This window comes from Otolemur garnettii, unplaced genomic scaffold (assembly GCF_000181295.1).
Source record: "Otolemur garnettii isolate 467f Iridium unplaced genomic scaffold, OtoGar3 scaffold00276, whole genome shotgun sequence".
NCBI lineage: Eukaryota > Metazoa > Chordata > Mammalia > Primates > Galagidae > Otolemur > Otolemur garnettii.
This window is the reverse complement of record NW_003852671.1, coordinates 953,418-964,432: the sequence shown is the minus strand read 5'-3', so window position 1 is coordinate 964,432 and position 11,015 is coordinate 953,418. Positions and strand designations below refer to the sequence as shown.

Below are 11,015 nucleotides of genomic sequence, written 5' to 3'. Positions count from 1 at the left end.
ACAACTATGCCAGGTCTAATCTCAGTTTTTAACCAAAAAAAGTTTAAAAAGAAAAATCAAATAAAAAATATTAAAAATAGAAAAAAGCTGACAGAATAAGAATACAAAGTGAGAAAATATTGTCCTATAGCTATAACATGTGTGTTTTAAGCTAAGTGTTATAATTTAAGGCTCAAAAAGTTAAAAAAATTAAAAGTGTGTGAACTAGAAAAAGTTACAATCAGCTACGTTAATTTACTGTTGAAGAAAGAACATTTTGAAAATAAGTTCAGTATAATCTAAGTGTATAGTTTTTGTAAAGACTAGGGTAGGATACAGTAATGTCCTGGGCCTTCATAGTCATTGTTAGTGTGGAAACCTCAGGAGGTGTTCCACATGGACTGAGAAAAGAAGTTCTCTAGACCAAGATTCAGATATAAAAGTGTAAGTTTATTCTGTGTTTTATAAGGACAGAAGGAGTGGGAAAGGGAAAGAGAGGGGGGCAGAGAGAGAGAGAAGAGAGGAGTGAGATGGTGTGGCATCCCAGAGAAGGAAAGGAAGAATGCTACTACCACCCTGAAGTCAAGTGGTGAATTTAAGGGGCATGAAGAGAAAAAGGGAGTTGCAGCCAAATTCACAAGGTATGATGAATGTGATGTTCCCATCTCATTGTCTGTCTAGGAGATTTTCAGGAACCACTTAAGACAATAGAAACAAATTTTTAAAGGGCATGTTTAGTCAATAGGTCTAGCAATTGTGAAGAAAATTTATATTCCCTTCTGTGCTTTTGGGCTCCTCAATGGCTTTGGCTTTCGAACAGGAAATCCACGTCCACGTGGGGTGGGGGGGGGGTGGTTAATGTCTGTTGGGCAGAGAAAGAAAGCAAGTAGAGAAAGAGATTGATTTTAGTCCTTACTAAAAAAAAAAATGAGTTAATAATGTTTCTATTATTTCACTATAATTTTTCATTATTTACTAAAAAAAATGAGTTAATAATTTTTCTATTATTTCACTATAATTTTTCATTATTTCACCATCCTTATAGTCACTCATCACTCACTCACTGACTCACCCAAAGTAACTTCTTACACTTCAAGCTTCATTTCATGGTTTGGTACCCTGTCAACATGGACTTTATTTTTTCCTTCTTTTCACTTTTTTTTGTTTGTTTGTTTTGAGATAGTGTCTTGGTACAATGCCCAACCTAGTCTTCAGGTGGGATCCCCCAACCCTCTCTCCTAAGTAGCTGAGATTACAGGCACATGCCACTGTACCTGGCTCCATTTTCTATCTTTTATACCCTATTTTTATTGTACCTTTTCTATGTTTAGGTGCACAAATATTTATGTCACAGCTGCCTACCTGATTCAGTACAGTAATGTGCTGTAGAGGTTTGTGGCCCAGGAGCAATAGGCTGTACCACATAGCCTGGTTGTGCAGTAGGCTGTGGGTGTATTATCTAGGTTTATGTAAGTGCACTCTCCAGGGTTCACATAATGATGACACACTGTCGTTAAGTGATTCTTTTTTTTTTTTTTGGCCGGGGCTGAGTTTGAACCTGCCACCTTCGGTATATGGGGCTGGCACCCTACCCCTTTGAGCCATAGGCCACCGCCCTTTGTTAAGTGATTCTTGACTATACTTGGTCTATACTCTGACTTTATACTCACTTATTTATTTATTTATTTTTGCAGTTTTTGGCTGGGGCCAGGTTTGAACTCGATACCTCTAGTATATGGGGCCAGTACCCTACTCCTTTGAGCCACAGGCACTGCCCCCTACTCCATCTTTTGAGAGTCTGTCCTTGAAATCAAGCTTAGGCCTCTCTACAGTCTCTGCATAATCACCTATGCTATCTAGATCTCAGGTTATGCCCTCTCGTGGGCTGACTGAACTCATATTCCCTTAGCTCTGGTTAACATTCCTGGCCCCTCCCTTATGTGTGGCCCTCAGGAGAACTAGGATAATACATTGGACCTTGAATAACAAACCGAAAACTTCAGTGATGCATTGTCAATTTTGCCCCCTTTATAATCTTGACTGGACACATGCAAGTGATAGAATGAAACATGTGACTCTTGATTCTAAGAACAATAGCTAGCCTTTACTATGTATCACACATTGTATTACATGTTTTATTTATTTGTTTATTTATGTATTTATTGAAACGGAGTCTTACTATGTTGCCCTTGGTAGAGTGCGATGGCATCATAGCTCACGGCAATTTCAAATTCCTGGGGCTCAAGTGATCCTCTTATCTCAGCTACCCATGTAGCTAGGACTACACACGCCCATCACAATGCCCAGCTATTATTAGAGACAGGGTCTTGCTCTTGCTCAGGCTGGTTGCAAACTTCTGAGCTCAAGCAATACAGTGGGATAAGACTGCTGGGATTACAGGCGTGAGCCACTGTGCCCAGCCTTTGTCCTACATATTTTATATTCATGACTTCAACTAATCCTCAAGAAGTCCCTGGAACTAGTACCATCGAGAGAGGATACCTGGGAAAAGTAAGGTCTGAAAGAACAAAATCCTCCCCGTGATGACTCAGCTCTTAGGACTTTGTAGAAACTTAACTTCCTGGGACCTAAAACTAACACTTGCTTAACTAACACTTCTGTAAAAGCCTGTGCCGCCTTCTATAGCTAGATTCAAACTGACCAGTAAGAATGGTACCCATGGACCAGGAACACTTGGCTGGAGATAAAAGGGCAAAGACAGAGCCAGTTGGGGAGCACGGTCATTTTTGGTCTCTGGTCTACCATGGCTCTGCTGGCTGAGATAAAGCCCTTTCTCTTTTAAATGCAAGTGTTTGAGTGTTCTTTCTCTGCATTGGGTCTTGTCTTCCTGCAACACCACGATTATCAGCATTTTTTATATCAGGAACCTAATGTTAAGAAAGTTAAGCTCCCTGCCTGAAGTCACACTACTCATAAGTGGCAGGTGCGGAGTGTGAACCAAGTATGTTTAACCAAGGCTCTTAATCACTAGGCCCTAGTACCTTTGTCAACAGCAGCTAACTTTCTCTGAGAGTCTACCAAATGCTGAACACTGCACTTTATCTGAATGTCATATGCACTGTGGGACTTTTAGTTAAATGCTCTGATTATTACCACTTTACAGAAGGACAACAGACACTTAGAGCTGTTGCCCTTTCTCAGGTTTTTGAATCCAGACTAGACCCATAAAGAATAACCCACTCATTGTAGCTCCATATTCACTCACCCTTTCCTTCTTTCACAAATGCTAGATAAATGTTCCTTCAACTTAAGAATTTGTATGTTCAGACATTCCCTGGATTGAAAAGAGGCAGATGTTTTTTGGTAGAACAATACATTACTCTCTCTATGTTCATTAATAATGCATTGAGAATTTCTGCATTATGTCATATTTTAAGCATGTGACTGAGAACATGAACCCATCAGAATTCAGCTGTTGGGGGTGGGGAGAGGAAGAATGAGGACTGTTGGATTCTGCAGCTAGCTGGAATACATACGTATTTATGTATTTCAATAAATACATAATGCACAGAGCACACACACAACTTGGTCAAGCACACACTAAGAGTGACTTCACATCTCACCAAGGTCTTTCATGCCTTTCCTTTTCCTTTTTTTCCCCCTTCCCCAACCTCAGAAGGGAGCCAGGACTAGTTTTCTTAGACCTGCTTATAATTTCTAAAGTTCCCCCAATCTGTTCAGCTGTCCCAGGGAGTAGCAGCTACCCATCTGTCCACACTGACACTCCTATTCACCCAGAACCTCCCTGTCCCCATTACTGGGCTATTTTAAAGCCTAAGATATTTTTCAGATTCTGCATTTCAGCAGGACCCTCTGACATCAGTTGGACCCATGGATAGGTGTGGGAACAGATCCAACAGCTTGAGACTCTATGGAGGAAATCTTCCAATGGAGAAGATATAATTATTTCTGCATCCCAACACTATGAGTTCATCTCTTGCTAATCAGCAGACCCAATTCATCAAACTACTTTTAAAATTTTTAGCCCCCAAATTCTTAGGAAGATGAATTTGAGAAATTACTCCCATCTCCTGGCCTGGGTCCTTGAGCAATAAAACTCTTTCTCCACCATAACACCTGCTATTTCAGTATATTGCCTTTCAGTGGGCAGTAGCAAGGGACCCATTTGGGCTACAACACTGTTACCAGATGTAGTCTCCTGAATTAAAATGTAGTAGAGAAGGAATGTCCATAATACAACATGGGACAGCTGAATATTTACACAAGATTTCTCTTAGTTCTCTTAGTCTCAAAAGTGGCAGAAGGAGAAACATTCATGTAAACCACCCTAGAAATGGCAGTGGCAACAGAAGAAGAAAAATTAATAGTCTTAAAACCCTTTAAATGATGGAGCTAAGACCTTCACTGCAGGGAATCTGGGGAGATTTAGCTCAACAGTACTCAGTGGGTGGTCAGAGAAGTGGGCCTCCTTCATTCCCGGAGCCTGATAACCTGGATTGATTCCTTCCTTCCATTCTCATGGGAGGTTTCCATAATTCCACTCTGAAGGCCATAAACTGGAAGTGAGTCTCATCAATTTGTTGCCATTCCTGGGATGAAGGAGGAAAGGATAGAGCCTTCCTTTGGTCCTCACTAACAGCAAGCTCCAATTCTCTTGTGCAAGGGGTATGATAAGCTGATGGTAGGTTGTTTAGAGGATGAGGGGGAATGAGAAGGTGAGGGACAGAGTCCTGGTCCAAGAAAGAAGATTAAATCCAAGGGAACCGGGGAACTGGAAAGATTTGTTAGAGGATATAGTAATCTGCTAGGGTTGTAACCAGTTCTGTGAACAAATTTCAATGACTTTTGTTTTGTTTTGTTTTTTAATAACCCCTTAACTACTTACTTGACCTTGGCTTCATGCCTAGATGTGTCTACCTTTGAGGTGAAGGTTTTGTAGTCATTTCACAAAAGGCCTTTCCTACTCTGGGGTTCCTTAATCCCACAGATCTGTAGACACAGTCGTATGTAAACCTGGTCATGTGCACACACACTAATGTTCCCACGCAAACAGGTTTTTCCCTATGTTACAGCAACCCTTATTCCAGAGCCTGCCCCTTAAATAAACGTTTGATGGTGTCTGTGGAAAGGGAATGGGGGATGAAGAAGAAAGTCTGTCAGACATACTGGCCTGAAGTATGGCCCAGCCCTCCACTTAATTAGGCGTGTGTCCAGTGAAGGTAGGGAAATTCCTGACCCCACTCCCGTGTTCTTGTTGCTGCCCTCATCTCGCCTCCACATCAGCCTCCCTGCTCTGTGGGCTCTGAGCCAAGCTAAAACTCTCACAGGCACTCAGGGCCCAGAAAGCCCAATGAGCCATGAGGGGACTAGTTTCCAGCTTTGACTCTCATAGGCTATCTAAAGTGGCCTGAGAGGAAAGTCTACCTTACAAGCTCACCTGAATTCTGCGAGGATGATCCAACCTAAAAGGAAGTTGTGTTGACAGGGTATCTCTGAACTAAATCATATCTCAGGAATTTGACTTTGCTAGAGATGCCTACCACTATCTCTCCAGAAACTGCATGCCACTGGTCAATGCTGCTAAAAAGAGAGTGGACACATATCTAGAAAGCCATAAATGTAAGGTGACTTTGAGATAACCAAGATTCTCCCCTTGGCTTTACATATTAGGAAGCTGGGGTGGGGGGAGAGAGAGACAGACAGACAGACAGAATTGCCCTGGGGGCACAGATAGCTGAGAGCAGGGCTAGAACTAAACCAGATGCCCTGGCCTAATTACCTACCCAAATGCTTACTCAGGGAAGGAAACTGACCCTGTTGTAGGTCTTGCCCGGACTTGTAGTAAGAAGAAAGAAGAGAATGACAAACAGGAGTGGTGAGCTTTAAAATACAGTTACCATGCTCCCTAGTAAAACATGCCCAGTGATTCATTATCCATTCAGTTTACTTCTTTTTTAATAATTAAGAAGATAATCATTTCTGTGACCCTAAAACTGTTCTAAGAAATAAAGTTTATTGGCTCAGTGCCTGTGGCTCAGTGGCTAGGGCACCAGCCACATAACGCCAGGAATGTTGGGTTCGAACCTGGCCCAGGGCCTGCTAAACAACAATGACAACTACAACAGCAACAACAACAACAAAATAGCTGGACATTGAGGTGGGCGCCTGTAGTCCCAGCTACTTGGGAGGCTGAGGATCACTTAAGCCCAAGAGTTTGAGGTTGCTGTGAGCTGTGATGCCACAGCACTCTACTGAGGGCAACATAGTGAGACTGTATCTCAAAAAAATAAATAAAATAAAATAGGGTAGGGTAGGGTCTCAGTGTGTGACACACCTTTTGGGGGTAAGACACAATTGTAAGAGGGACTTTACCTAACAAATGCGATCAGTGTAACCTGGTTTCTTGTACCCTCAATGAATCCCCCAAAATAAAAAATAATAATAATAATAAAATAAAATAAAGTTTATTTTTTAAAATAAGTAGATGACAAAAAAGGAGTAGGAAGGAAGATGAGCATGGAGGGAGGACACCGAGAGGACATCTTCCCACCCAGGGTTACTGCAAGCCACAGAAGAACCCCAAATACATGTATTGAATAACTTTCAGAGGTACTTGGCAATTTGTCTCCTAGAAAGTGGCTAGTGGGAAACAGTTTTGAGACGTTTCCAGGTGTACCATGCTAGTCTTAGGGAGGCACATTTTCATTTTGTGCCATCTGTCTAGGACCTCCACCATGAGCTATGAATCATGCATGTGGAGGCCTGTACTACCTTCATGATCACTCCCAAAAGCAGAATTGAAGTCTGCTTTCCAGGAGCATTCATTCCTCCTTGCTCCAAAAGGTCTAAGTCAGCCTAAGGGACAAAGAGTTGGGATTGGGAGCAACATTTTCTTTCACAATTAGAGAGAAAATTCAAAGTAAAAATATGGATTGAGGCAGCATATGGAAAGAACCTGATGTGATGATCACATACTCTTTTATTTATTTTAGAGATAGGGTCTTGCTCTGTTGCCCAGGCTTGATCACATAGATCACTGTAACCTTGGATTCTTAGGTGCAAACAATCCTCCTGCTTCCTTCTCCCAAGTAGGCATGTGCCACCACACTCAACTAATTTTTTAAAAAATTTTTGTAGAGTTGGGAAGGTGGGGAGATCTCATTATGTTGCCCAGGCTGGTCTTGAGTTCCTGGGCTCAAATGACCTTCCTGCCTCAGTGGCTCTTCCCACCTTAGTGTACCAAGCTGTTGGGATTACAGGTGTGAGCCACTATGACAGGCCTCATTTACTCTTTTAATTGGACTCATTTCAGTTGTAGATGACTGGCCTGTTTTGATGTAAGGTAGTGCTAGGCTGGGGTACTATTGGCTGCTGGAAGGAAAGGGAGAATTTACTGCAGGGAGAGGATGAATAGAAGGGAGGAACAGTTGGTCAAAGAAACCTAAGACAATTTAATTTTGTCAGTACACTTACCGAAGCTGGGTAAGGAGGAGCTGGGCCCCTATGATGTGTTTATCTGTCCACTGAGAATGCAGAATTCCTTAAATTTGTTTGTTCTGAAAATGTTTTGAAAACTAACATTATCTTCTTAGAAGAATCATGGATATAGTCATTCTTCTTTTATGCAGACACCTGTCTTGACATATTAACACCTCAGTGTTAAGATTAATTGCCTGGGTTTATCTTCTGGTTAGGGTTAGCATCCCTTTATTTGTAGGGCAACAATAGTCTCCCCACAGGACAGAGGTGTCTTATCTGTCCCCAAATAACTGGGATACTTCTCTTGCTGACTACACCTGGTCTCTTCCTGGATAAGTCTTGGTCTTTCCTCTCCCGGTTCCCTCCTAGTCAGGGCGTTTCCCACCCCCCCCCCACATTCTTTCTCTTCACTTATTGCTTTATTTCCCAGATGGAGCCCCCAGAGGTCCTATATCAGGGAAGGTGTGGGAAGCCGGGAGCCAGCGCTGGTGAGTGTGCACAAAGGGGCACAGCAAAACTCCAAGTGGCTGTTCTTAAAAGCTCCACTAAAGTTCCAGGAAAGATGAGAAGCTTTGGGGCTGGGAACAAGGGTGAGATAAACTTCAGGAAAAATTTGATTAAAGAAGACATATTTAAAAACTTGAAGATTCCCCCTTTTCTCCTCCATTCTCACTTGTAGGAAGGAGTGAGATCCCCATTGCCCCAGAAATGTGGGAATGGTCCCTTCTTCCCTGCAGGTCTTCCTCATGCAGAGTCCCAAGGCCAAGGATTCCTTCTTCATAAGAAAATCACAGTCACTCCCAACATCTATAAATGGAGTATGTAAAGATGGTGACAAAACAGGCCACACTGGTTGGAAGTAGGGCCTTTCTCTAGTTCTATGACCTTGTCTAGAGCCAGCTGCAGCCATAAACAGGAGATTAAACGTAATGATGAAGTGGTGACAGAGGCTGAGTCTAGTCTTTCAAGGCCTCTCAGGTAGGGTGGCCCAGAACTGAGTCACCTTGTAGGACAAGGACATTGAGAACCCCTAAGAGTGCACCAGAAAGCCTGGGAGAGCCACCGCTCCACAGCACTCAGCGAAGGAAAAGGAGTTTTGCTCCTTGAGTTAGACTCTAGTAACAAAAAAAACAATGACTGGAAACCTGGAGACCTGGATTCTAGCCCCATCTGCACCACTAACTACCAGCAGGCCATGTGCAAGTCACTGAAAAGGCAGTGCTTACATTAGGTCAGCAATGGCAAATGTGTGGCACACACACTCGGGCCCCTCACACTTTCACAGAGGCTGTTGATCAACTACATCACTGTTCAGAATTGTTTTCTACAGCATTCTAGGCAAGCACTTCTAATGAGGGTTGGTACTCAAACTAAAATCTACTTACTATCTTTTGATACCACCATCTCTATAGTCACTTCCAGCTCTAAAATTTAAGTTTCTGCCTTTCCAAGTAAGAGATGCCTATTTTGCTGATGTAGAAAAAGCTTACTCCAAAAGAAAGGAAAACGGAAATTTAGGATCATAATTTCTTAGAGTCCCCCTCCCCACCCTGAGACTAAGCAGGGTCTTCCCAAGGTCATGCTTGCTTTCCTGCTGTGCCAGAGAATCTTAGTATTTGAGCTTCACCCTTTGTCAGTTCACCCCAAAAGGCAGTGTCCAAAATTGTATTTCCCTTTTGTCCCAAACAGCCCACACTTAACAGTTTTATATTTGGCACCAAGGAATTCACAAAGAAAGGACTTTTGTTAAGCCACTAAAATCCACAATTCAGAGGCAAGATATATTAATTACTCTACTCACAGCTCACTGGGGCTAATGAGACACAGAGTACTTACCCTTTGCTAGAGAGTAAATAAAGAAACAGTACCTGGATGGAATAGCTTCAGCAGGTGTTTGCAACTGTTTTATTGAAAGAAGCAGTGAAAGGGTTAACCTGAGGCCCACCTCACAGCCCACTCCTCACCCCACCCCCTAAACCATGCAGGAGCAAGACCCAGGAGAAGGAATCATGTGTGTGCTGAATGAGAGCCCCAACTAGAATTGTTTCTTTCAGGGCAAGGAAGGAATTTGGGGAGAGGCAGGTGTTGAACTGATGGGGGGACGTGCATCATGCCACTCTGACCTTAGGAGGAGTCCCCCACAGAAGCATCAAAGTGGACTGGCACATACGGGGTCCCCTCACAGGCCACAATGATGTGTCTCTTTTTCTGGCTGGTCCGGTAGGAGCAGTTGGGGTACTTGGAGCCGTTTGTCAGGCGGCAGTCTGTGATGTCCATGCTGGAGCTGCTCTTGTAGCAGTTGGTCTGCCCATTCTTGCAGTTGACCCTTTCCTGGAAGCAGACAGCCTGGACATCTTCCAGGGGCTCGTGCACAAAGGTGTTCACTGGCTTGCACCGGCCCTTGGTCATGTTCCGGCGCTTCATCATCTGGTTGCAGTAGGTGTGGTTGCTGAGGGAGGAGGTGCCACCAGAGTCCATGTGCTGCCGCTGGAACTTCATGGCTGGGGTTTCCTTACCCAGGGAAGGCTGGACATACCCCAGCACCAGCAGAACCACGACTAGCAGCGGAAACAGGACCAGGGACTTCTCCAGAGCCATGGTGGTCTCACTTTCCTGGAAAAGCCTAACAGGAAAAGGAAGAGAAATAAAAAGCATCCTTTTAGAAAGAGAATCACAGTTCCCACCTGTGGCCTCCATGGTTTATAGTCTACCTTTCAGCCAGAAGGATGTCTCTCTGACATTTTTCAAGTAACGAGACACTCACATGTACCCTTCTCTAAGAGTATTTTACTTTACTCCCTCCTCCTAGAGGGGAGAGAGACCTTCCTCCCTAGAAGGTGGTGACCTACAAAGTCACCTAAAATCCTAGCAGTACTGTCTTTGAATATTGGAGGTTCTTTAGTCTAAATACACTCATACCCTGTGCTCAAATGGCTCATCAAAAGATCATTTTGAATAAACCACAAACCAAGTTATATCCCGGACCATGGCTGACAGGACTTATTGTCTCACAACATAAGGGAAAGTCAGTCCAGTGCCTGACACTGGCATCATAAATGATTCCATTGTATTCCAAAGAGAGATGCCAGCCTCCTCCCACTCGAGGGTCCTTCTCCAGCCCCATGGGTTCTCTGTAACCTGCACATCCCATCCCTAACCCGTGCTCTCAGCTGATGTTTGCCCGGCCCAAGTTTTCCTTATGTTTGTGTTGGTCCAAGCTATGTCAGCATTAGCCTTCTCTCCCTGGCTCCCCTCGGCCCCCACCCTGCTCCAACCTCCCAGCAGAAGCAGCTCCTGCGACCACTTGTTGGGCTCCTAACCTGGGTCTCCAGCTTGGTGTCCAGGAGAGACAGAAGGCCAGTTTCTGCCGTCACTCAGTCCCTGGACCTTATACAGATTCCAAAGGGGGTTGGCTTCCCAGGGGAAAAGGTGGGAGGAGCATCTTGGGCTCAGCCCAGATATGAACAGTAGCATTGCCAGGGAGGAGTGGGGAATCATCCAGGCCACCTCCTTCACAAGGATACTGGAGAAGAAAGAGAGTTTTTGCCTGTAGGAGTCTTTCTTACCATGTGGAC

At 43.8% G+C, this 11,015-nt stretch overlaps 1 protein-coding gene across 1 annotated transcript; it reads right to left on the bottom strand.

The window, feature by feature from the left end:
- Positions 1-9,564: 9,564 nt before the first annotated feature.
- Positions 9,565-10,802, bottom strand: RNASE1 (ribonuclease A family member 1, pancreatic). Its single transcript, XM_003803052.3, has 2 exons — positions 10,761-10,802; positions 9,565-10,063 (listed from the first exon to the last, which is right to left on the bottom strand). The coding sequence occupies exon 2, from the start codon at positions 10,036-10,038 to the stop codon at positions 9,565-9,567; it is 474 nt and encodes a 157-aa protein (XP_003803100.1). The 5' UTR covers positions 10,039-10,063; positions 10,761-10,802.
- Between the last annotated feature and the right edge of the window lie 213 nt (positions 10,803-11,015).